Here is a 25,660-nt window from a genome sequence, read left to right on the forward strand (position 1 = left end):
TCCTATGGCTTCCGGAAAACCGACCAATAAGAAGCCTGTGCCCGCCCCTCGACGTGGGGCGGCGCTGCCTACTGGCTCCTTCGCGGAGCGGGGTGAGGCGGGGCCTAGATGGGATGGGGCGGGGCCTATACCGCCTTCCCCCACGCTGAACTGTCAACCCTTGCACCACGCTCTCTGGTTGCTAGGCGACCTCAGTGCAACCAGTTCGTGCCAGTGCCATACTCCTTGCTGGTCTCAGGCTGTCTTCTGCTCTGTAGCCAGAGTGATCCCTTCAAAACGCAAACACAATATACTACTTAGACCCTTCAGAACTCTGGACACGGGGAGAATTGACTGGAAAGAGACAGGCAGGACCGTTCTGGGGTGATAGAAATGATGTGTCTTGCCCTACCGGTTTGGCTCAGTGGATAGAGCGTTGGCCTGCGGACGGAAGGGTCCCGGGTTCAATTCCGGTCAAGGGCACATGCCCGGGTTGCGGGTTAGATCCCCAGTACAGGATGTGCAGGAGGCAGCAGATCAATGGTTCTCTCTCATCATTGATGTTTCTATCTCTCTCTCCCTCTCCCCTCCTCTCTGAAATAATTAAAGAAAAAGAAATGATGTGTCTTCTTTTAGGTGGTGATTATACAGATATATACAATTCTCAAAACTCATGGAACTCAACACTTAGGGTCTTTGCATTTATTATAGTCCGATTACATCTCAATTGAAAAGTGGTAATATATTGGGACCAAAAACCCACCTCAGAGCTTCTCACTGGACTAATAATAAAGTCCAAAGCCTTATGGTAGCTCACAAGGCCCTAATGGACCTTCTTGCTCACACCCACACCTCCACCTTCTCTTTCCCCCACGTTCCAGTCTCCTTCGTCTTGATCTGATGGCTAACTTGGGCTTGGGCTAAGAGAATTCAATCACTTGTCCAAAATCAGGGGCTGCTAAGTCTAAACCTCTCCAGGGGTGGGGAATCTTTTTTCTGTCAAGGACCATTGGATATTTATAACATCATTCCCAGGCCATACAAAAGTATCAACTTAAAAATCAGCCTTTTATATTTTGGTCAAACATTTAATCAACTCACCCCTAATGACTTGGCAGGGCCAGACCAAATTATTTTGAGGGCCTTCTACAGCCCAAGGGCCAGATGTTCCCCACTCCTGCTCTACACTATACTGCCTCTAAGGTTGGTAGGTTGTGGAAATAGACTGTAGTGTGTTCTAACCAAATAAAAATTTGAGAACTTACAAAGAGCGTTGGGGTAGGTGACAGGCGCACTCAGAAATGCATAATACATTCATTTGCTGATTTTACACATATAGAGCTCTCTCTATGAGACGGTGGCAGTGGTACTGAATTTGACCTTCCCTGCATCCATATTTTTATGTATAAGTCTGTTGAGGTCCAACCCCAGCAGGTCCAGGGGTTCCCAAAGGTGTGGACGGAGTCGGCGAAGAAGGAATGACATGGAAACAGAGTTCAGTTGATCAGCAGCCTAGCCAGGTTCTCTAGCCAGGTTCTAGCCAGGATCTCCAGCCAGGTTCTGTGTTTTATTGTCTTATTACATCTGTATTTATACCATTTGATTTTAATCCTATCAATTTCTATTCCAAAGGTTAGGACGTTTCTTATCTCCATTCCTGGGAGTAAAGATTATCTAGCTTAAGTGTGATTGTTCGTAAAGTGATTAACTACCCGCCTGGCACTTAGTTAAGGGGTTTTATTCCCTTCCTAACTTCAGGGGAAAATCCCTACCTGGGGGAACAACCTTTCTCTCGGAGAGGTGACCTTGGTTAAAACACATAGCGCCAAGAAGGGGAGCAAACATATTAAGAACAGTATGCCATATACGCCAGGTCCCTTGAAACATATGCTGTGCAGATGTTTCTTCCCTGCAGCGACTGTGTCAAGCAGCAAGGATGGACCTGCTTCCGGCATAAGTCTGTCTGCCTCTCCTAGGATTTGAGCTACTTGAAGGCAGGGGGAAATGCTACTTCTGCTTTTTATGCCCACAATCCCCTACCATCTTTCCGAGGAGGCATTCACTAAAAGTGTTTAGGAGATCATATTATTTCTCTCAAATCTTCCCCCTTCATTCTATTCCCACAGCTACTGCCCTGGTTCAGTCCTCTTCATTATTCCCCTGGAGCTTAGCCACATTCCCAGCTCCCAGCCTTATTCTCTCCTGCAAGCAGCTGCCACTGTCACAGACGCCTTCCTCATGAATATCCTTTACCCACACAGAAACGTCTGGCTTGAACCCAGCCTTCCTCTCCAACCTCACCTCCCTCCTGTTCTCCAGCCCCAAGACGGACCCAGCTCTTTTATAGCCCTGCCTCCATCACGCCTTTACCTGGAAAACTTTTATTCATCCATTAAAACCCAGGCCCTGGCCAGGGAGCTCAGTTGGTTAGAGTGTTGTCCTGAATCACCACGATGGTGGGTTTGATTCCGGTCAGGGCACATACGAGAATCAACCAATGAATGCGTAACTAAGTGGAATAACAAACAGATGTTTCTTCCTCTCTATCTGTTTCTCTGTCTCTCTGTCTCTCTCTCTCCCCCAAAACAAAAACAAAAACGAATGCAATGCCTTTCTCATTCATTCATTCTTTCAAAATACTGTCTAGCTGTTGGAGATCCAATGGGAAAGAAGTAGGCCCCTGGCCCAACTTCAGCTCAGAGGGGTTGGAGGGAGAACAGAGAAAGAGAATTTGATGCTCTCAGAAAATCAGAAGTATTTTAGCTGATTTATAGGAAGATGAGAACTGGTGAGATTAGAGACCTAGACATGGTCCAGATCACAAGGGCCTTATCATTATACTATTAACTTTTATTTATTTTTTTAAAATATATTTTATTTATTTTTTACAGAGAGGAAGGGAGAGGGATAGAGAGTTAGAAACATCCATGAGAGAGAAACATCGATCAGCTGCCTCCTGCACATCCCCTACTGGGGATGTGTCCGCAACCAAGGTACATGCCCTTGACTGGAATCGAACCTGGGACTCTTCAGTCCACAGGCCGACGCTCTAGCCACTGATCCAAAATGGTCAGGGCAATATACTATTAACTTTTAATCCTCACAACAGTCTAAAAGGTCGAGGTTGTTATTATTATAATTACTAATTTATCTGTCATTTCTCATTCTCCTTTATGTCATTATCTCATTTTGCCTCAGCTAAGGCAGAGAGGTTAAGTAGGTCTTTAAGGTTTCAGAATTGATGAATTACAGAGCTGGGATTCAGGCTCCAGAGCCCCCTATCCTAACCACTGGGCTGTTCTTCTAGGACAGGGGTGGGAAACCTTTCAGTGAGTGAGTGAGTGCCAAAACCAGCAAAATCTCTGACTCAAAATTCTTCTGCGTGCCAACCCTAATTTTTTGAGAACATGTTACCCCTACTTGATATCTCTTAAGGTGTACATATGTGAAGAACCTTGAAGAAATAATAAAATTCACTCGAGCAAAAAAACACAGTATATGATGATGAAAAATACATTTATTTTTTAATGTATACGTGTACACTGATAGTACGACAGAAAACTTTATGACTCCGTTTGATATTATCAGTGGGACTTTTGCTGCTGCATCACTGATGACAGAGATTTTACATCAGGTTTATATTTCGTGGCCTTCAGAGATATGCACAAGCTACTACTTTGATCCGTCAGGCTACTCCTATTATGAGACTTAACAATATTCATCACTGAGAACAAAGATTCACAAGCATATGTGGATGAAACCAAAACACTAGTTGGATCTAGGAAGGCAGGGAGAGTTAAGGCAGAGGCATAGAAATTGCTCTTCCCCTCTCTCGTCAATCCATGTCTATGGTCTTTAAGATAACTTGTTATGTAAAATTATTTATTTATCTAAGATGCACCTACACTGAATTTATTTGAAAAATAAAAGGTCGATATTAAGAAAAAAGTGTAAATGGAAGATTATAAGAGAGGGTTTCGCGTGCCAGCAAAAGTTACTGGCGTGCCATGTTTGGCACACGTGCCAGGGGTTGCCCACCCCTGTTCTAGGACATTAGCCAGAGGGCAGCAAAGGGAAGCCTTAGAAGGTTTAGAACAGCCCTAGCCAGTTTGGCTCAGTGGATAGAGTGTCGGCCTGCAGAATGAAAGGTCCCAGGTTCGATTCTGATCAAGGGCACATGCCCAGGTTGCAGGCTCGATCCCCAGTAGGGCATGTGCAGGAGGCAGCTGATCAATGATTTTCTCATCATTGATGTTTCTATCTCTCTCTCCCTCTCCTTTCCTCTCTGAAATCAACACACACACACACACACACAAACGCACACACACACACACACACACACACACACTAGGGGCCTAGTGCATGAATTCGTGCACCTTGAAAGGAACTGTGGGCCGCAAGGTTGCGGTAGGCACAAGAGCGGGTCTCGACCCATCTTCCACATCTCCGCCCAGCCCCTCCCGCCGTGGCCCCCAGGCCCCTGTCTGCTGGCAGCCCCACTCCCACACACTGACAGCGCTGGCCCTCCTTGCACCCGACAACTGTGCAGAGTGACTGGGGCCGGCGCCAGCAGCGGGTGCAAGTGGCAGCTGCTGCCTCAATCACCCCTCAGGAGCAGGGGGAGGTAGAGAAGCCCTCAGGGGTGACCAGGGCCAGCAGCCACCGCTTGCACCCGCTGACGGTGCCAAGTGATCAGGACCAGCACCGGGCACCGGCAGCGGGTGCACGTGGTGGCTCTGGCGCCAGCTGCAGGTGCAAGCGGGGCCAGTACTGGCAGCAGGTGTGAGCGGCGGCTCTGGCGCTGGCAGCGGGTGGGAGTGCCAGGTGGGACCGCGGTGCACAGAAGCAAAGAATGTTCAGTAACTACCAGAGGCCTGCCCCGATGACAGCGACTGGTACCCCGCCTTGGTCCGGCACCTCCACTCACCTGTTCCACCATCCCGCTGTGGCCAATGCCCGCCATGTTCTGCACACGCCCCCTGGTGGTCAGCGCACGTCATAGCGACCGGTTGTTCAGTTGTTCTGGTGGTTCCACCGTTCAGTCTATTTGCATATTAGCCTTTTATTATATAGGATATATATATATTAAAAAAGAAGGCTGGAACAGGTAAATGACACCGTGACACATCAGCTGGATGGACAGTGGATGGGAAGCGGCTGGGGTGGAGACTGGAAGACCAGGGAGGACGTTACTGGGTGAGTCCTATAAGAGCAGGCCCCTGGCAAGGCTGGTAGCCCTGGAGAGTGAGGTGGGGCAGAGTCCAGAGGTCTTCAGGGCGTGGTCTCATCCATAAGGGGAATGACCTGGGGACAGAAGTGGGGGAGCCAATCCCTGAGGGCTTTAGCCACTAGCTGGAGGGGCGGGGGGGGGGGGGGAGGCTTTCATAGAGATGGGAAACGGGAGGAGGGCCAGGCTGGGGGATGGGCAGGGCAGGCATTGCCGACGTCAGTGGCTGGGTTCCCAGGCTTCTTTCCTGGTGTTGGGCTCACAGGACTGTAACAGCGATTTGTTGGCACGCTTGGCTTCCTCATTAGTGAAAAACAGGGACCAGCTTCTTTATTAATTCTCCGCATCATTCCGTGGAGGATTGGAGGTGGCGTACAAAAGCACACAAAGACTCAGCCTGCGAGGTCCTGGCCAGCAGGGGACTTCTTTGTCATGTCCCTCCACGTCCTCTGGGCCTAATTCTGTGCCTGGCACATGGTCAGCGCTTGTAACTCTGTGTTATTTGCATGAACAAAAGGATAGCCAAGTAATTGCTGAGAGCGTAGAAGTGAGGGGAAGTACGGTGGGAAACCAATCCAGGAGGCGGAGGAGAGCCCAGCGTGCGGTTCGGGCCGCAGTTCCCACGCCGGCACTCGCTAAGCAATCCTGCGGGAACCGATGGACCTCGCAGCACCGCAGTCGCCTCTGCAAAATGGAGATAATAACAGAACTGACCTCAAATGACTGCCCATCGCAGGGCGCTGGGGATATCATAGAACGAAATAATATGAAGCCATAAAAAAGGATGAGAATGCGCTTTGTGTATTGATATAGAATGATATTCAGAAAATATTGTTAAGTATTAAAAATAGCCAGGCACCCAGCAACGTGTATGGGATGTAACCATTTGTGTCAAAAAGGGAGAAAAATTAAAGCAATAGTCTGTGTGTACACCTGATTGCATTGGTTGTCTCCATGGTGGGGGTTGGGAGAGGGACAGGGGTAGGAGGGAGAATTTTTAACCAAATACCATTTGGAGTCTTTGTCGTGTGGAATCATGGGACTATATTACCTACTCAAACCTGAGTAAAATTTACATTTTTAAAAAAAAGCAATTAAGATTTTTTTTTTCACTTCTTAAGAAAACCCTCTCCTGGCCCCCTTTCCCTCCCGCCAGTGCCCTATTTTCTGCTCGCGTTGCCAGCAAAACTGCTTGAAGGCATCGTCTGTGCCTGCTGTTTCCAAACCCTCCCTTCAACCTGCTCCCGTCAGGTTTGGGGCCCCACCTCTCAACCCAAACTGCTCTCACCGTCACTAATGGCCTCCACATGGCCAGGTCCGGCGGAAATTCTCAGTCCTCATCGGCAGCATTTGTCCGGCAGATCCCTCCCTCCTCCTTCACACACGCCTTCCTCATGGCTCCCTGGGGCCAGGCTCCCCACCTCACAGACTCCTCTCCCCGCCTGGAAACCCTGCTGGCTCAGGCCCACCGCTTAGGGCAGCAGCCATGGGCAGCTGGCCTCCCACGTGTCCATCCGGGGCAACCCTCTCCCCAGCACCACGTTCACACATCCTGCCTCCTCCATCTCAAGCTGCTGGTCACCCCCACCCCAAAACCTGCTTCCCTCCCAGTCTCCCCACCCTGGAAAATGGCTTCTCCCTTCTTCCGGTTGCTCAGCCACCACCTGGGAGTCCTCCTTGACTCTCCTTTGTCTCACACCCCTGCGAACCCTTGAACCAATCCTGCTGTTTCTACCTCCAAAATGCACGCAGATCCCAGCCCTCCCTAACACCTCCACTGCCCCCCCCCCCATGGTCCTGCCTCCCTCACCCCTCACCTGGGCCTTTGCAGCAGCCTCCACCCTGAGCTTCCGTCTTCAGCTCCTCCTCGTCCCCCACAGTCTGCACTCAACACTGGCACAGAGACGCTGTTATAATATCTATCGCTCAGCAAGTCTCCGTCCTTCTCGCCAGACCCTGCGGTGCTCCATCTCACACGGGAAGAGCCTTCACAGCCCTGGGGGGCCCCACCCCAAGATCCCTCTGACGAGTGCCCACCCTCTGCCTGATTTCCTGACTCCTCACTCAGGGCTCTGCCTGCGGCGGTTCCCGCTCCTGGGGCGTTCTTCCTCTCACCGCCCTCTTGTCCTTTTTTTTTTTTAAATATATATTTTTATTGATTTCAGAGAGGAAGGGAGAGGGAGAGATAGAAACATCAATGATGAGAGGGAATCATGGATCGGCTGCCTCCTGCACGCCCCCTACTGGGGATCGAGCCCACAACCCGGGCATGTGCCCTTGATCAAAATCGAACCCGGGACCCTTCAGTCCACAGGCGGATGCTCCATCCACTGAGCCAAACCGGCTAGGGCACCACCCTCATGTCTTCATCCCTCACCTCCCCCAAGTCCTTGCTTTAATGTCACTTCGGTGTCGGTGTCATTTCCCCTGACACACATATCCCCTTTTTAAATTGCGAACCAGCCCCGTCCCGGCCCCACTCCCCTCCTTAGCTGTCTCTGCAGCATTTATCGCCTCCCGACATGTGGACAGGCACTTACAAGGCCGCTTCACTGCCTCTCCCTCTTGGCTGTGAGCGCCGCGTACACGGGTGTCGACTGTTCCGTTCACTGTCGGTTCCCCAGTGCCAGGCACCGGCAAGCCCAGGACGGATAGCTCCTGGGGGATGAAGTGAAAGGATGAAAAGGAGAGACTGGCCCTGAGATACGCACGGTCCTGTGAACTTGCTGGCGTGGGAGAATGTGGCCTCAGCTTTCTAGCAGTGACAGCAAAGAAGAACCTTTCAGTTACAAGTGGAAACCAACCAGGTGTGCAGGGTAGGCCCGGCTCCCCGGGTCTGAGCCTCAGAGGACTTCCTCCAGGTCCTCCAGGAGCGGAGGCTGAGGAACGGAGGGATGCCCTGGGTGGTGTCCCGACAGGCCCAGGATCCGTCCTCAATGGGGCGCTTTTAAAATGCCCCTTCAGCCCTAAGCGGTTTGGCCCAGTGGATAGAGCATCAGCCTGAGGACTGAAGGGTTCGATTCCTGTCAAGGGCATGTACCTTGGTTGTGGGCACATCCCCAGTGGGGGGTGTGCAGGAGGCAGCTGATGTTTCTCTCTCATTGATGTTTCTAACTCTCTATCCCTCTCCCTTCCTCTCTGTAAAAAAAATAAATCAATAAAATATATTTAAAAAAATAATAAAACGCCCCTCCATGGAGGCCAAGGCATGGCTGGAGAGCCGCTGGGAAGGGTGAGTCCGGAAGGGACCTAAGCAGTGTCTCAGGATGTTGCTCTGTTTGGGCTTGAGCCAAAACAAAGGGCAGAGAGTCAACAGGTATTTGTTGGGGCCACGGTGCATGAGGCCCCACACAGACCCGGGAGATGTGTCAGGCCAAGACGGTGAAGATGAGCCCAGCCGCTGCTGCTCAGAGGTTGAGCGTTGACCCATGAAGCAGGAAGTCACATTCTGATTCCTGGTCAAGGCACATGCCCGGGTTGCAGGCTTGATCCCCAGTCAGGGGCGTACAGGAGGCAGCCGATCCATGATTCTCTCTCATCATTGATGTTTCTATCTCTCTCTCCCTCTCCCTTCCTCTCTGACATCAATAAAAATATATTTAAAAAAAAAAAATGAAGGTAAGGATGGAGGTGAGCCCTTACTGTTGAGAAGGCTGGAGGCCCACAGCCTGGGGTGTGTGTGTGTGTGTGTACAGATGGCCGATTCCGATTGCAGCCTGGCTTACACCCAGCCCAGCCCTGTGTCAGCTGGGGGTCAGCCTGGCTGCTCCAGCCCCAGGTCCTAGGGCAGGGTACAGGGGAGGCCCAGGCCAGGGGACCCCGCGGGGCTCCCTCATTCTCCTGCCCGCACTAGGCAGAACTGCCAGATTGCCAGGGACACCGGAGGCAGCAGCATGTCATGCCTCCCTATTTCATGTCAGGCCCCCAAACCCGACACAATATGGTCCCTGCTCTTCTCCTCCGCCCGGCTCTAGCCACATCAGTGACCTTAAGTTCCCTGAATATGCAGAGTTCTTGCCTGCCTTTTCCCTCCTGTTTTTGTTTCTTGTTGTTGTTGTTTTTATTTTTGTTTTTTTTTTTAATAAGAAAAAGTTTATTTAGAGGTACAGAAGCAAAAAGGGCCCTTGGAGCTTAGGAGAGAGAAAGGTTCAGGGGAGGGGGGGAGGGGGGAGAAGAGGGGGAGGGGGAAGGTGCTTCCAGCTTTTTACAAGGCTGGATCATTCTCACCCTTTGGGGTGCAGGGCGCCTTCTCAGAGCACTCCTCTCACAGCCCTCCACTTCAGCAGCTGGACTCGGCTCTACCAGTCTCCTTGGTCTCCAATGCGTTGTCTCCAGATCTGTGATTATGCATTTGTTTGTGTACTTGGTGCTATGTCTCTTCCTAGATGAGACAGCTTGGTAAGCTCAAGGAGGGCGTTTGTCTTATTCACGGCTGTATCTGAGCCTAGACCACCTGGCGCATAGTAGGTAGTCAGTAAGTGAACAGATCACGTGATCAGAGCTGCAGAAAAGCATCTTCTCAACAAGGCAGTCGTGGGGTTGCACAGGATGACTGGGGGCAGGGAGAGAAGGAAGGACCGCTCTAAGATACTAGGCAAAATCACTGGGATGGGCTGGAGCGGGTGCCCTGTCAAGGAGATGGGCACCGGGGAACTGAAAGACATTTCAAAGGCATGTGGTGCAGCAGAAAGAGTAACAGTGCAGACATTCTCTAAATGGAAGCCAGGATTTCTGCGTTTTCATCCCAGCTCCATGACCAGCTGTGTGAGGCTGGGCCAGTTTCCTAACCTCTCTGTGCCTGAGTTTCCACATCCGTTAAGGGGCACCAACACCTTAGGGGTTGTGGATGCGGGGTTATGCGGGTTCAAGGCCATGGTTGTCCAGCATGGCCCCGTGGTGGGCTGATGGTCGGTAACGGAGTGGGACTTATAATCCAGGTGGGAGCACTAGGATTCCGGGGCTGCTGGGCTCTGACCCGCCTCGTTAGCTCCTCCAAGATGAGGGAGGCTTTCAAGGAGATGAGCTTTTGAATTCTCAGCTTTTCACAAAAATAGCCTCCCCGGCAGAGGCCCTGGTGGGAAGCAGATGAGGCTTTGTTACTCGCTGCTGGTGGGTGGTGGGTGGCGCCAGGCTGCTCATTTCCTGAATGAACAGCTGTGCCCTCTCCTCCTTGTTGAGAATAATCGTGGCACTGCTCCAACCGGCCGGCCCCCTTCATTCACGCCTCTCCCGCTGCCTGGCAGCCCAGCACATGTCTGCCAGCTGGTGGGGAGGAGCCGGGAGGAAGAAGGCTGGACATGAGGGGGGTCGGGCCCCGGCCTTGTTCACGTTCACGGCGCACCAGGCTCAGCTTCTCAGAAGTAGCCCTCCAGGCCCTGCCTCCTGGCCTCCAGGCCTCACCAGCCTCCTTCCTCTCCCCCTGGCACCCCAAAGCTCGAGCCCATCTGAGGGCTTCCCGACCAACCGGCCCCTTCCCACAATGGCCTCTCTCTGGATTCTGGCAAGGCTGGCCCCTTCGTGTCAGCTGGGGCTCCGTTTAAACATCATCACCTTGGAGCAGTCCTCCCTGGCCACTCCCCTCTGCTGGCCATTGCTTTGTCACCCATGCTGGCCACCAGCAGCCCAAGGCCAATGCTGCACCAGCTCAGGGGCCCAGGGGAGAAGAGCTGGCCTTGGCATCCATCCAGATGCCAGACCAAGTCCTGGTACTGGTTCTCCTTGGCCAAGCCTGGGCCAGGGGTCCTGTGGACCACGTGAGAGGACAGGGGTGCCCCCAAGCACGACAGGGAGGCAGTGCCCAGCAGAAGGGGCAGTGGGTGGTGGGCAGTGAACATCGCAGGTGTCCACCACGGCCCGTCCGGAGCCCGGGGCTCAGGCCCCCGCTCGGTCACGGCTCCTTCTGAGCCAGGTGAGTGCGTGGAGCCCCGCCGTCTTCCCAGCCTGTTTCCTCCTCCAGGTGAACCTCCAGGACTTGTCACGAGAAGCAGCTGAGATGATGAAAACGATGATCATCTTCGGAGGAGAGGAAGGCACCGAAGGAAGACAACTGAAGGGGGAAGGGTCCTCCGGGCAGGCCCTCAGCGGGTGGAGTGGAGTCAGAGCTCGGCCTCAGGTCCCAGCAGGCCGGGGCGGCACCACCCGTCCTGTAGAGTCAGACCCCTGGACCGAGTGCGCCTGGCTCTCCCGGAGGTTCTGGAAGGGCCGGGTGTGTGAGCGCGTCGGATGCCCTGGGTCCGTCCTCTTCTAATCACGTAATGGGCGCAGGCAAGTCTCTCCTCCTGTGGGAGCCTGTTTCCTCTCCAGCAGAGCCGGGTGATGACAGTCAGCCTGGGGCTGCGGTGAGTTCTAAACGAGGGCAAGGCGGCTGCCTGACCAGTGGGCCACCCTCAGGGCGCCCTGCCAGCTATTCTTATGCATTATTTGTATTTTTCGCGATTGTGTCTCTTGTAACTCCGCCCTCCTTTTATTTTAGTAAGACTTGACAATGCCCGCCTGCCTCAGCAGCCCCCAGTCTACGAGGGAAGGGCCTCCTCCTTTCCAAGCTGAGGCTGAGAGGAGGGATGAGGAGCAGCCCCTCGTGGAGCCCCCCCCCCTCCACCCCTACAGCCCAGGGCTTACGGCACATGAACTTCCAACCACCTCTCTTCCCTACTTGACAAAGCTGTGGAGGATCAGAGACGGAAGGGACTTGCCCAAGGTCACACAGCCTGAAAGTGCCGGGGCTGAGATTCGCACCCGGCTCTGGAAACCAGGATCTCTCCAGAGACTCCCAGGCTGGGGGGCGGGGGAGCGCGTGGTAAACTTCTCACTCCCCTAGGGGGTCCTCTTCAATTCAGTTCCATGGACCGATCTCAAGGGCCCACTGAGAAGGAGACGAGTTCTTGTAACTTGTAACTTGCCAGCAAGGACCCCAGAGTCCATTGAGGGACAGACCTGAGCGCAGGGTTGGTGCTGATGGAGGGCAGACGACACTCTGACGATCCCAGCTCCCCCCACCCCCTTGCCCGGAGCACCCTCTGGGGCTCTTTCTGGGGCAGCAGCCTCCGTCCTCCCAGACTCACCCCCGCCGCCCAGCCCCCCAGCCCCCCCCTCCCCTGCCCAGCCCCCCCCCCCCCGCCGCCCAGCCCCCCAGCACACACTCATCACCCCACTTGCTCTCTAATTGGCAGGAGTGCCAGCTGCCCCAGCTCTTCCTCCCCTGCATTCCTCAGCGGTTCCTCCCACCTGGCAGGGCAAATTATAGCCTGGCCTGGCAGTAAAAGCCACTTTCCGAAAAAAGAAGCTTTAGGGCCCTGGGAGACGCTGTGAGCGAGCTCTCTCACTCGGGTTGGTGTCTGGGCCCGTGTCCCTTTAAGCCGGGATACAAATTCCAACCCAGCCCCTCCCTCCTGCTCCCCCTGACGTCAGGGGAAGGCGTGTGTGAGTGAGTGAGTGAGGGGCTGAGGTGCCGCATGCTCACACACGCACACACACGCACACACACACACACACACACGCGCACACACACACACGCACTCACACACACAGCGCGTCTTTCAGACCCTCCCCTGCGCCCAGCTCCAGGTGCCAGGAGGCAGAGTGCTAAACCGGCTGCAGGAGGCAGTCCCACCTCAGCTGCCAGGGAGAGGTAAGGGGCTGGCCGGGGCTGGCCTGGCCGGGGCTGGATGGGGACTGAGCCACACCAGCTCTAGAAACTGGCTTTGGCAGGGGAGCAGGAGGGAGGTATGATATGGGGGTGGGGGTGGGGGAGGCTGGGAAGGTGGGTCCCTCCCCTGGGGCTGACCCAGCCCAGTTCAGCTTACAGAGGGAATGTGGGAGGGTGTGTAGAGGAACCCACCCTGCCCTCGCCCCTCCCTCCCTCTCCCTGGTCCCCAAGGGAAGCTGAGGCTGTGAGACAGCATGTGTCTGCGTGTGTCTGCGTGTGTCTGCGTGTGTCTGCGTGTGCGTGTGTGTGTCTGGGACTTGTGTCTGGCTCGAGGCAGAGGACAGCAGGCACCTGCCACGCCGCAGCCTCCTGTCTGAGATCCAGGGAGAGAAATGACTGGAGAAATAATGGAAATAATCGTGTTCCTACCAGATGCAAACGTGAAGTGCAGGAGGGAACAGAGTGGGCCTTTTCCCTGGGACATTTGGGCTGGGGCTGGGGCTGGGCCTGGGCCTGGGGCTGGGGCTGGGGCTGGGGCTGGGCTGGAGCAGGGGAGGGTCGCCAGTTGGATGGGGAGCAGCTGTCTCATCCTGTTTCTTCCTGTGTGATGGGGATACTGGTGTTAATTGGCTTGGAAGGGTGGCCTATGCTATTATCTTCACCAGGGAGGCACCCCACCCATAGCTTTTGCCTCTTCTGAGGCCACTTGTCTCCCCTGCTCACCAGTCGGGGCCCTGACCTCCACCCTGCTGGGTGCAGTCCCTGGAGGGCAGGGGTGATGGGCTAGGGGCGGTGGGATACAGGGACTGGGGCAGCCTTGGCGGGTACCACGTCCCCGAGTGGCCTGACCCTGGCAGAGGAGTCCAGGCGGAGACAAGGCATGGTGATGCTGGCACCCACAGGGAGACAGCAGGTTCCTGCCAAGCTGCCAGCCTGCAGGCTCTTCCCAGGCGGGGGGCGGGGGATGCAGAGAGAGAACAATAATAAACAGAGTGCACTGCTGGGTCCCCGCTGGGAGAGGGGAGGGGGTGGGAGTGCCCCCGGGTGGGGGTGGGCAACCGCTGGGAGCCTGGCACTGGCCGCCTGGGTGAGCTCCAGCAGAGGCCTCTCCCTGGGAAGGGGCTGTCTCCAGACCCCTGGGGGATGGGAGCCAGGTCCCCAAACCTGACTCCCTCCCAGAGTCTCTGGGTCCTCCACATTCCGAATGCTTCTCCTCCCAGCCTCCCCCCTACCATTTCCTTGAAGTATTTTCCTGAAACATCTATGTTCCCATACCGGCCCCGCCCCGTCCTCCAAATAAAAAATTAAAAAGGCGATGTAAGCAGGGACTGGCTGCACATGGGGAAAGGCCAGCGGACAGTCGTGGCCACGGAGGCCTCTTCGGGGCCTGGAGAGAGACAGGGGGGCAATGTTCCCGGATGCCCACTGGCCATGGGGGGGCCCCACCCAGCTGGTGGGTGGGGAGGGAACACCTGAAGGCTGGTCTGGAGGTAGGTCCCCAAGAGTGGCACCAGCAGAGGGCGCTCAGGGCCTGGCTGAACTGGTCGCAAGGAGCGTGACCAGGAAGAGCCTGGTGGAAAGGGGGCTGGAGGCAGGTGGGACCGTGGTCCATGGGGAGCAGCACGATGGGGAGCGACGAGCAGTGGGGGCTCTTCCTCTGCCCCCACGCCAGTGAAGGATGGTCACCAGGATGCGTGGCATGGTGTGTGGGAAAGGCCACGGGCTTTGGGTCAGGCTGATTGAGTTCAAGCTCAGCGCCTTCCCATGTTACTTTGTCCAGTCTGTTCCTCTCTCTAGGTCATTGGTTCTCAACCTTCTGGCCCTTCAAATACAGCTCCTCATGTTGTGACCCAACCATAAAATTATTTTCGTTGCTACTTCATAACTGTCATGTTGCTACTGTTATGAATCGTCATGTAAATATCTGATATGCAGGATGGTCTTAGGCGTCCCCTGTGAAAGGGTCGTTCGACCGCCAAAGGGGTCGCGACCCACAGGTTGAGAACCGCTGCTCTAGGGTGCTTCAGGGTGGGACAGTGACTTGCTCAGGGTCACACAGCCTGGCAGAGTGGGGATGTGAGCTTGGCTCTTGAGGTGCCCATCCTGTCATCCCCACTCCCCACTGATGCCCAGGGGCCTGAATCACAGTAGCCCCCAGGCAGCATGACAAGGACAAGACTGAAAGGGTCTCACACTCGAGTATTGGCTGGGGCAGCCCCCATACACACACACACACACACACACGCACACGCACACGCACATACACACACGCACACACACGCACACACACACGCGCTGTGAGAGGGAAGAACCAGGTTTAATTAGGTCACCTCCAGCTTCGGGAGCAGCTTGGGCACTGATGTATTTTAAGGAGCGTCTGGGAGGCTGGGCGGGGAGGGGCTGGGGAGAGGCGGGGAGGGCCTCTGTCTGGTGGTCTGAGGCTGTCTCCTCAGCCTCCTGGGGCTCAGCATGGACAAGACCCCCGCGTTTAGGAAGCCCCTCCCCTGCGATCCGTGTCCCTGCCCCCCATGTTCAGGACATCAGGTCCTTCCCTGCCCCGTCTGCTTCTCCGCATGGGGGCGTGGGCCGGCTCCTTTTCCTGGGGGTGCTGTTTAGAAGCTTGCCAGTGTTGGCAAGTGACTCACCCAAGGTCATGGTCTGAGTCAGCACAAAGCCAGAAATAGAGCCCTGCGCCCTGCGCCCCCAGTGCTTCCAGGGAGAGCAGGGGCTTCCGGGGACCTGCTGGTCCTCCCTCCCCTCCTCTGGCAGGGGTTGGACCTACACCCCCAAATGTCTCCAGGTTGCAAAAGCGCTGCCCCGGACTGGCTGTGTGACCCCAGCAAACCCCTTTACCTCTCTGAGCCTCAGTCTACACTTCTGAAGAATGGGGGTAACCATGGCAATTATCACGCAGCGTGGCTGTGAGGACTAAATGAGGAAGTGCAGCACAGAGGGCTTGGCACCCCACTTGGCACATGGTTGATAATCAATACTGGTAGCCGTATCAGGATTTCCCGCACAGAATCTAGTCATCTGTCTGTGCTCCCCCACTGGCCTGGGGCCTCTGACGGGGGGGCTGTCGCCTTTTGTTTTGTTGTCCAGGTGCCCGGCTATCAGTTTTGTTTCACTTAAGCATGTATTTTAAATGTTTATTTATTGATTGATTTGAGAGAGAGAAAGAGAGAGGAAAGGAGTTATGCATCACTGGTTGATTCTTACATGTGCCCTGACCGGGATGGGTCCCACAACCTTGGCATATCTGGACAATGCTCTGACCACTGAGCTACTGGCCCTGGTTGTGTGCGTGTTTTGTGTGTGTGTGTGTGTGTTAAAGAATAGTTCACTGATTTTTACAGAGAGAGAAAGGGAGAGGAAGAGAAAGAAAGAAACAGTAATGTGAGAGCAGACGATCACTTGGCTGCCTCCTGTACATCCCCATCTGGGATTGAGTCTGCAACCCCAGGCGTGTGCCCTTGACTGGGAATGGAACCAGCTACCTCCTGGTGCGTGGGGTCGGTGCCCAACCAACCGACCACACTGGCAGGGCAGCATGTATTTCTGACAACCTCAGAGGACAATTAGACTGGCCCTCACGAGGCATCTAGCCCGGTGGTGACTGCACAGCCGAGGTAACGCGTGAAGCCCAGAGAGGGGCAGGTGCTGCCCAGGTCACACCGCACTGGGTGGGCAAGCGGGTTTGCTTTACTCTGATGTGCACAGAGGGAGAGGCTGTCCACATGGTCAGGAGGGGACTCTGACAGCCATTTCCTGCCCTGCCCTTCGCGGGAGCTAAGACTTGGAGGAGCCCCAGCCCCAGGGCAATGGTCGCCTGCTGACAGCTGAGTCACGGACCCGTGGTCCCATATGCTGACTGTGTCACAAGGGCCCCCTCAGGTTATCTCCCAGCAGCCCTGGTGCTTGGCTTTTGCCTCTCTTGGCTCCTCTATCTGCAGGATCACGAGTCAGCTGAGGTCCATGCAGGCAAATGAAGAGGAGGTTGGCCGGAGGGTCAGAACCAAAACATGTGGCCAGGGAGATGCCCACTCACAGGTGGGCCCCTTCACAGCCCCGCCACCCCTCCCGTAACTGGGGCAGGGGACGCTGATTAGCCTGTTTGACAGATGAGGAAACTGAGCCGCAGAAAGCGGGGTTGGGGTGGGAGGGTGGCGTGGGGCGGGGGGGTCACTCAGGAGGGCACTCAGGGACTTCTGGGGCCTGCGCTCTCCTCTCATGCTCAGACTGCCATCTTCAGAGCGTTATTCCGGCAGGAGATGTCCCCAGAGGGGCACTGAGATTGGGAGCTGGGCTTGAGGTGAAACAAATGCTCTCCAGACACATGTGTTTCTCTGCTCTTGGAGGAGTGACTTTCCCCTTTAGCTTCTCAGGAAAAGTTCCTTTGAGAAAACTCCAGCCTCGTCTTGGCTGATCTAGGAACAGAATTTATCCTCACAAGAAGTGCGCTGTTTACCTTCAGAGGAATCTGGGTTCTGCTGCTTATCTGCTGTGTGATCTTGGGCAGGTCACTTAACCTCTCTGAGCCTCAGATTTCTTAGCTATAAAATGGAAACAATTCTAATTTCAACCTTCCAGGGCAACTGGAAGGTTGAAAAATGAAAAATCAAAAAAAAGAAAAGAAAAATGAAAAATCGCCTCTGAAAAGACTTTGGCAGATGTATGGCATTGAGACAATAAAAGCCCGTCTTCACTCGCCCCTTTCTGCAGCAGCACGTGGAGGAGGATCTGAACCCGAGGCTTGCCCTGCGTCCCTTCTCCCTGGTCTCGTAGGCCGCTGGGCATGTGCAGCTCCTTCAAGCTCTGGGCTCTGGCAGGGCCCAGAGTGGGAAAGGTTCTATCTAAGGTCGCAGAGCAAGTCGGTCGCAATGCAGGACCCAGACCCAGGACCCCTGACTTCCTACTCCAGGCTGCAGAGTCAGCTTGCCCTGGTTTGAGTCCTGGCTCAGACATTCATGGCTGTGTGGCCTTGAGTGAGTGACGTAGCCTCTCTGGGCCTCAGTTTTATCACCTACAAAATGGGGTCATGATAGCACCAGCCTTCGAGTTCCATTGCAGGAATTTAATAAGAAGGATAAGGGGGGAAGGGTGGGGCAGGATCTAGTGGACGAGCCAGTCCCTGGGAGGCAGGGAGAGGAGAGTGACAGGTGGGCTTGGCTCCGCTCAGCGGGGTCTCTGCCCCCCACACCCAGTTTAGCAGTCCTGCCTGGGAGGAGCAACCTCTCACTCAGCACCCACTGAGTGCTTCCCAGGCTCCAATCCCATTCCTTCCTCCTGGGAGCTCTGGAAGGAGGGGGTCCTGCAACCCCAGGTGCCAGAAGAGGAAGGAGATGGGGGGAGGGCCTGGAGCAGCACCACTGTAGAGGTTGCCTCGCTGTCCCTCCCGCCCTGAGCAGACGCCCTGCTTTCTCTCAGGGGTGCACCCTGGGTGGGGGATGTAGTTGGGGAGCAGCCTCAGTGACTTCCTGTGGGGGCTGGATGCTGCTGGTCCATTTGGGGGACCCCCTGTTGGGGAGGCAGAGGAGGAGGGCTGTGCTCCTATCAAGGCGAACCCTGGATAATCAGCTCATCTTCCCCTTCCCACCGCCTGGGAGCCATGCCCGCTCGGCCTTGGCTGGGAGGCCTGGCTGGCCAGAGCTGGCCCAGCTCAGCTGCGTCTCCCTGGTAACCACGGTGGGCTGCCTCTGCCCTTCCCAGGACCACCAAGCAGCATGCCAGGCCTGGGAAAGCTGTGCGCTGGGCAGGGCCTCCCTGCTCCCGGGAGCGGGAGGCAGAGCTGCCCCACCACCTGCCACCTCGCCCAGGTGAATTGGGGACCCCCAGGAGTGTGCTGCAGAGCCTGGCATCTCCTGCCCTCCCGGCGGTCACCATGGGGATCTTAGCTGCCTGCCCGTCTTCCTTTTGGGCAACAGCTTTGTTGAGCTAAACTCACCGGCTTCATTAAGGTGGACAAGCACATGGTTTTGGTATATTCACAGAGTCGTGTGACATCACCACAGTCCATTTTAGGACATTTTCATGACCCCAACAAGAAGCTCCGTACCCCTTAGCCGTCACTCCCACGCGGCCCTCCCCCAGCCCCTGGCAGGCGCTCAGCTGCTCTCTGTCTCCGGGACCCGCCTGTGGGGGACAGTTCTCATGGATGGAGCCCTGCGCCATGCGGTCTCTTGTGTCGGCCTCTCCCACGACCTCAGTGATTCCAGGTCTGTCTGTGATGCGTGTGTGTGTCGGCCCTTCATCCTTCTTCTGGCCGAATAACATTCTATGTGGCTGCACTACGTTTCGCTCATCCGTTCACCTATTGGTGGATCTCTGGGTTGTTTCCACTTTCTGGCTGTCACGAAGAATGCTGCCATGAACATTCGGGCACAGGTTTTCGTGTGATGGCTTCTCTTCTGGAAGCTTCCGTTTTCTTCTCGCTAAAATGGGGGTACAAATGCCAAACCGGGCCCACTCCTGCCTCCTGGAGCGAGGCTGGAAAGAAAGACCTGAGCTCAGCTTGAGGGGCCACGAGGGGCCCCTCGCCCTCCCCTCCAGCTCTCCTGGCTGCCGGGGAGCAGGGAGTCTCACCCACCCCCGCGATGGCAGAGCCAGCTCATTATCTTGACCCAGAAGCACCCCGCTTGCTGGGGGACCTTGAACAGCCTCCAGGGGCCTCTCCAGGGATGGGGTTTGAATGAGTGACTCCTCGCTCTTCCCGTCCTGCCAGGCGGTGTTTTGGGGGCTTCCTGGTCTCTGGACCCCTAAGAAGTCTTTCCTGGCCAGTGGTTAGAGTGCCAGCCCACGCACCTGAGAGTGGTGGGTTCGATTTCCGGTGAAGGGTACAGACCCGGGTTGCAGGTTTGATCCCAGCCCTGGTTGGAGCTCATGTGGGAGGCAACTAATCAATGTGTCTCTCTCACATCAATGTTTCTCTCTCCCTCCCTCCCTCCCCTCCCTTCCCTCCCTTCCATTCTCTCTCTCTCAAAAAAAAAAAAAAAAATCAATGAAAAAATATCCTTGGGTGAGGATTAACAAAACAGAACAAGCAAACAAACAAAAAAAGAAGCCTTAAACCAGTGGTTCTCAACCTTCCTAATGCCGCGACCCTTTCATACAGTTCCTCATGTTGTGGTGACCCCCAACCATAAAATTATTTTCGTTGCTACTTCAAAACTGTAATTTTGCTACTGTTATGAATCGTCATGTAAATATCTGATAGGCAGGATGTATTTTCATTGTTACAAATTGAACATCATTAAAGCATAGTGATTCATCACAAAAACAATATGTAATTATATATGTGTTTTCTGACGGTCTTAGGCGACCCCGTGAAAGGGTCGTTTGATTCCCAAAGGGGTCGCGACCCACAGGTTGAGAACCGCTGCCTTAAACTCTTCCCCGGAAACTCCAGATTTGGGGGTGGGGCAATATGGAGACCAGAAATAGACTTGCAGCTCAGGGACTCCCCTCTGACCCGGGCATTTGGGTGAGGGGTGGAGGCGTGAAGGAATGGGGTGAGGACTCCTGGATAATCTTTATAGTCCCAGGCTTAGCCAAGCCCCCCCATAGCCTGTGAGGGGTGAGGCTGGTTTATCAGTTCCATTGTACAGATCAGGAAGCCGAGGCCAGTGCAAGTGCTACCCAAGGTCAGTGGCTGAGACAGAGCTGAGCTGGAGCCCTTCCATCCAGGCACCCCCCGGCCCCACATGCCAGCTGCCTGACCCAGCTCAGTCAACAGCCTGGCTCGGTACAGGGTGCTTTTCTGCCCAGGGTTCCACAGCAGCGCCTCTTGGGGTCCGATATTTCCCAGCCTGGGGGGAGGGTGGGCGGGTAGGCGTGTGGGTAGGGAAACTGTGTTCTCTTCCTCAGTAGAGGAAACTATAGGATGAATTATTTCAAGGTCATCTAGACACAGCTATTGGTGCGGGAACTTCTATTGATTAGCATTGATAGTAGCAATTTACTGGGTATCTACAAGATGCCAGATGTTGTCACATACACTACACCATTGAGTCCTCAGCCACCCTGCATGGTAAGTTCTGTCTCGTTTTAGAGAGGAAGAAACGGGGCTCAGGAAAAAGCTCCAACCTCCCAAGAGCTCACCATGCCCTTGAACTGTCCGACGTGTGTAGCAGTCATGTGATCCTCACAGCAGCCTCTCTATAACGCAGTAACCAACACTCTCCCCATTGTACAGAGTAGGAAACTGAGCCGACAGTGAGGAGTGTTGGTAGAGAAGCCAAGATTCAAGCCCAGGCCATCTGGGCCCAGAGCCCACACACCGCCCACCCTATTGGAACTGAGGTCATCACGTTACAAACGACAGAGCTGAGATCCAAACCCGGATCGGGGCACTTGAAACTGCTGACGCTTGTGTCAAACCGGGTTCCTGACCATCACTGGCCACTGTACCCACCCCACCTCCCAGACCCCTGGGGTTAGAGAATTGAACTTGAAGCTGGAAGGACTATGAGGTTCGTCTTCCTCACAGGGCAGGGAGAGAGGAGGCAAGGTCTCCAAGGTCTCTCTTTTTTTTTTTTTTTTTTATATATTTTATTGATTTTTTTTTTACAGAGAGGAAGGGAGAGAGATAGAGAGTTAGAAACATCGATGAGAGAGAAACATCGATCAGCTGCCTCCTGCACATCTCCTACTGGGGATATGCCCGCAACCCAGGTACATGCACTTGACCGGAATCGAACCTGGGACCTTTCAGTCCGCAGGCCGACGCTCTATCCACTGAGCCAAACCGGTTTCGGCTCCAAGGTCTCTTGAAAGGACACTAACCCCCTTCATGGGGGCTTCACCCTCCTGACCGCATCTAAACTTCGCTACCTCCCAAAGGCTCCGTGTCTAAATGCCGGCACCTGGGGGTAGGACGTCAACACACGAATTTTCAGGGAATAGTTTAGCCCACAGCGAGGTTGTAGGAGTGTTTTGTCTTTTTGGTGAGAGCCAGAGAAGAGCCGTGAGTGCCCTGATCCCACTCTGAGACGGGCAGGCAGGCCCAGCCATCCAGACTTGTGCTCCGTGCCCGGCGGCTGCCTGCCCGGGAGCACACTCACCTCTACCTCTCTGTTCCCCTTCCAGACGGAGCCTGTGGCTGGTGAGGCTGCTGAGCAGGGCCAGGCCGGGCCCTGCCCACAAGGACGCCGAGGCCCTTCACCGGCCCCCGGGCCCAGGAGCCCACCAGGCCCTCCTGCCGGCCCCACCATGACCTCGGAGCCCCCGTCGCCCCCGGTCGTGCCCCCACTCCACTCCCCCAAGTCCCCAGTCTGGCCCACCTTCCCCTTCCAACGGGAGGGCAGCAGGGTCTGGGAGCGGGGCGGCGTCTCAGCTCGGGACCTGCCCAGTCCCCTGCCCACCAAACGGACCAGGACGTATTCGGCGTGAGTACCTGCCCCTCACCCAGGCTTCCGTCCCCTCCTTCTCCAGCCCGTTGTTCTTTCCCAAGGACAGGAGGGCTGTGCATGAACTTTCCAGTAACTGCTAGTGTTCGTTCATTCATTCACTCACTCACTCACTCATTCCACAGAGATTTATTGGGCTCCCGACCAGGGGATCCAGTGATGAACTGGATCCCACAAGCGGCCTACGGTGCAAAGGGACTTGGTCCACCATTCACTCCCTCCAGCAGGGTTGGGAGTGAGGACTGGCATTAGGCGTTAGGGAAGATGACGTCTTAGCTGAGTTTGGAACATATATCAGGTGAAGCATGAAACAGCCAGGGCAAAAATGGAGGCATAGGGTTGACCTTGGGAGTGGGTGGGCCTTTGGGGACAGTTCCTGGCTGGGGTGCAGGAGGAGGGGCGTTGTGGGACCCTCAGGGAGACTGCCTTGGCTTGGCTGAAGGAGGAGCGTTCGGCTGAGGGACTCTTGTGTCCGACCCAAGGCTCGGCACAGAGCAGACGTTTAATGAATGAAGAAGGGGTGAGTGAGAAATGAGTGGATGGGACACCATTGCTTCAGGAGATAGTGAGGGCGCTGTGCAGAGGGGGGCGCTGGCCGTGTGCCCGGGGGAGCCAGTTCCCCTCTCAGCCTCAGTCTCCCTTTCTCTCAATGGGATGATGAAAGGACTGAATGAACTGTGTGTGGCTTCTGGCCTGGGGAGGCTGCGGGCGCCTGGGGGACCCCTAGGCCACAGCTCCAATCCCCCGACCCTATCCTTAGGACAGCCCGCGCCTCGGCTGGCCCCGTGTTCAAGGGCGTCTGCAAGCAGTTCTCACGCTCACAAGGCCACGGCTTCATCACCCCCGAGAACGGGTCAGAGGACATCTTCGTGCACGTGTCTGAGTGAGTCCTGCCCCCCAGCCCCATCTCCGTGAGGCCCTCCCATCGCCCTGTTCTTGGCTGCAGTGTCCCAGCAGGGCCTCAAGAAGTGCCTCCCCAAGTCCCCCCTCCCTGGCTGAGGCCTGCTCCTGGCGTCCTCCTCCTCCCATCGGGGCTGGGCCAGGTGGGGAGGGGCCCTCAGACCCCAAGCTCTAGGAGCCACTGGCTGAGCCACCGGAAGGCCTGCAGCAGGTAGGCTGGGAGGGAAGGTGGGGCTAGGCCCGTGTCCCAGCCCTAATGCCAGGCATGGCCGGGGGAGGACACAGATGCTCTAAAGCCTCACATCTCAATCCCCCGACAGCACAAGGCAGCTTGTTTCCCATGTTGCAGACTGGAGGGCGGAGAGCCTGAGGGAGGCTAGGCCGGCCGTCCGCAGGCCAGGCTGCAGGGGTGCCAGGGAGTGGGGCCTGCCATTGGCTGACGCCCCTTTTCTGCCTCCAGCATCGAGGGGGACTACGTCCCCGTGGAGGGTGACGAGGTGACCTACAAGATGTGCCCCATCCCACCCAAGAACCAGAAGTTCCAGGCCGTGGAGGTGGTGCTCACCCAGTTGGCCCCACACACTCCCCACGAGACGTGGTCTGGCCAGGTCGTGGGCTCCTAGGCTGGGCGGGGAGCCCCCCAGGATGGACAGGTGGGCAGGCTCCATGCCCCACGGGACGGGCTGACTCGGCCCCCCAGGCGGCCTCAGTGTGCACGTCTGTCCGTCTGTCTGTCTTGCACGTGTGCTTCCATCCAGCCCCGTGACCTGTGACTGTTGTGTGAGCTGGACCGAGGGGGAGGCCACCGCCCTGCCCTCTCTGCTTGTCCGCTCTCTCCTTCCTCCCCTCCCTGCCACGTTGGCACAGGCCCTCTCGCCCCTGCCCACCTGTCCTGTGTCCACTGAACGTCCAGAGCCTGCATCGGGCCTGGGGCTGGGAGTCAGGGGCACCCCGGGCCCTGCCAGGACGAGTTTCCCCCCAGCCTGGGCCTCTGGCCCTGGCCCGGACGGACTCTGCTTGTTACTCAACCCACCCCAGCGCCCGGGGCTCCATTGGTGGCCGGGACCCGCCCTCAGAAGCCAGGCCAGTGAGTGCTTTGGGGCCTCCAGCCTCTGGCAGGGAAAGGGGCGAAGGGCCGGCCAGCCTGCCCTCTCCCGCTCTCAGCACACACTGGAGGCAGGAAAGGGCCTGCGGGTAGAAGGCAGTTTGGGGCTCCTTTTGCAGGCCAATCCCTACTCCTCAGCCTGGCAGTGGCTCTGTGAACCCCAAACTGAGGTCCCATCTTCTCCCCTGGCCACACGGAGTCTTGCTGCCTCCATTTCTCCAGGAGGTGTGGGACTGCGGAGGGGGACATCCCCCCCAGTTTGGATTAGGCCTACCCTCTCCCTGACTCACGAGCCCCACTGATGCTCCGCCCGTGCTCAGCACAGTGGCTGCTGGGGACCCAGCGATGGATGGACACGTCCCCTCAGGCAGGGCCAGGCGGGGCACCCACAGGAATGGCCTCGGCCTGGGAGCCCACCAGCCCTGCAGCCCCCTTGCTGGTCCCTCTTCCCAAAGCCGAGACGCGGCTCCCACCGGCCTCCGAGCCAGTGGCTGAGTTGTGATTCCTGTTGTCCGTCCTTTAATGTGTGTGCGTGTGTTGTGTGCGTGTGTGTTGTGTGCATTCACCCTTGGGTGGGGGGTTGGCCTGGCCGGGAGGCCAGGAAGGAGGGCTTCCCTCCCTCCCTGCCCCCCCTCCCAGGGCACATCGTCTGGTGGGGATGGAAATGGGGCTAAAGGGAGGGCCTGCCAGGACAGTGACCCTTAGGGGAGCCAGTCTGTGTGTAAAAGGCTGATGCCCAACAGGAGGGCTCAGTGACCGTCTAGGATCCCCAGCCCTGAAGATGCCCAGGGCTCCAGGGTAGAGCCAGGCTGGGATGCCCCATCCCTGCCCCCAGTCCTTACGCAGCTGGAAGCCCAGAGCTGCTGAGATGTGCTGGCAGCGCCCCCACTGAGAACGGCCCAGCCCGACACCCCCTGAGCCGGGGCTGCTCTGCAAGGCCGGAGGCCTCTCCTTGGGGAACAAGGACTCCCTGGCCCGCTGGGTAGGTTTATTGATGCAGGTTAACCCCTAGGAGCCCCCCAAGGTCCCCTCTCCTGTGAGTAGACCCCCCTTTCCAGGCACTGGCGAGGGGGATGTGGGTATCAGCCCTGGGGCCACCTGGGGTGGCAGAAGGTCAGTGGCATTCTGTCACTCACACCCCCCAGTGTCCAGTCACACCCCCTCCGAGGCCCCACCCCCGGGCTCCCCGTCCTCCCAACACTGGCAATAAACCCTCAACTGTGACTCAGCCTGGCCCAGAGCTGCCTCTGTCCGGGTCCCGGGGGAAGGGGCTGGGGGAGGACATCCCAAACCACCCTCCCTGACTCCTGTACGACCTGGGCGAGTCCTGCCGCCCGTGCCTGTTTCTGCGTCTGCGAAGAGGTGGCTGTCGCAGCACCCGTGACCGGCGCCAGTTACCC

The 25,660-nt window shown here is 56.3% G+C and overlaps 1 protein-coding gene across 2 annotated transcripts; it reads left to right on the forward strand.

Annotated features, from left to right (window-relative positions):
* The first annotated feature begins 12,631 nt into the window (after nt 1-12,631).
* Nucleotides 12,632-25,487, forward strand: CSDC2 (cold shock domain containing C2). Of its 2 annotated transcripts, XM_081084685.1 has the most exons (5): nt 12,666-12,833; nt 21,936-22,234; nt 23,016-23,138; nt 23,616-23,808; nt 24,586-25,487. In XM_081084685.1, exons 2-4 carry the CDS (start codon nt 22,059-22,061, stop codon nt 23,776-23,778), a joined length of 462 nt encoding a protein of 153 aa, XP_080940811.1. In that variant the 5' UTR covers nt 12,666-12,833; nt 21,936-22,058; the 3' UTR covers nt 23,779-23,808; nt 24,586-25,487. The 2 variants fall into 2 exon arrangements, with proteins under 2 accessions (XP_080940810.1, XP_080940811.1); XM_081084684.1 differs by having other exon boundaries at nt 12,632-12,833; nt 23,616-25,487.
* The last annotated feature ends 173 nt before the right edge of the window (nt 25,488-25,660 follow it).

The sequence above is a fragment of the Myotis nattereri genome (assembly GCF_964212035.1).
Source record: "Myotis nattereri genome assembly, chromosome: 2".
NCBI classification, from domain to species: domain Eukaryota; kingdom Metazoa; phylum Chordata; class Mammalia; order Chiroptera; family Vespertilionidae; genus Myotis; species Myotis nattereri.

Bases quoted from the DNA above. Each gene is read 5' to 3' on its own strand.
- CSDC2 (XM_081084684.1), top strand. From the start codon at position 22,059: ATGACCTCGGAGCCCCCGTCGCCCCCGGTCGTGCCCCCACTCCACTCC. The intron at 22,235-23,015 runs GTGAGTACCTGC...CCCTATCCTTAG, and splicing joins CGGACCAGGACGTATTCGGC to GACAGCCCGCGCCTCGGCTG. The intron at 23,139-23,615 runs GTGAGTCCTGCC...TTCTGCCTCCAG, and splicing joins ATCTTCGTGCACGTGTCTGA to CATCGAGGGGGACTACGTCC.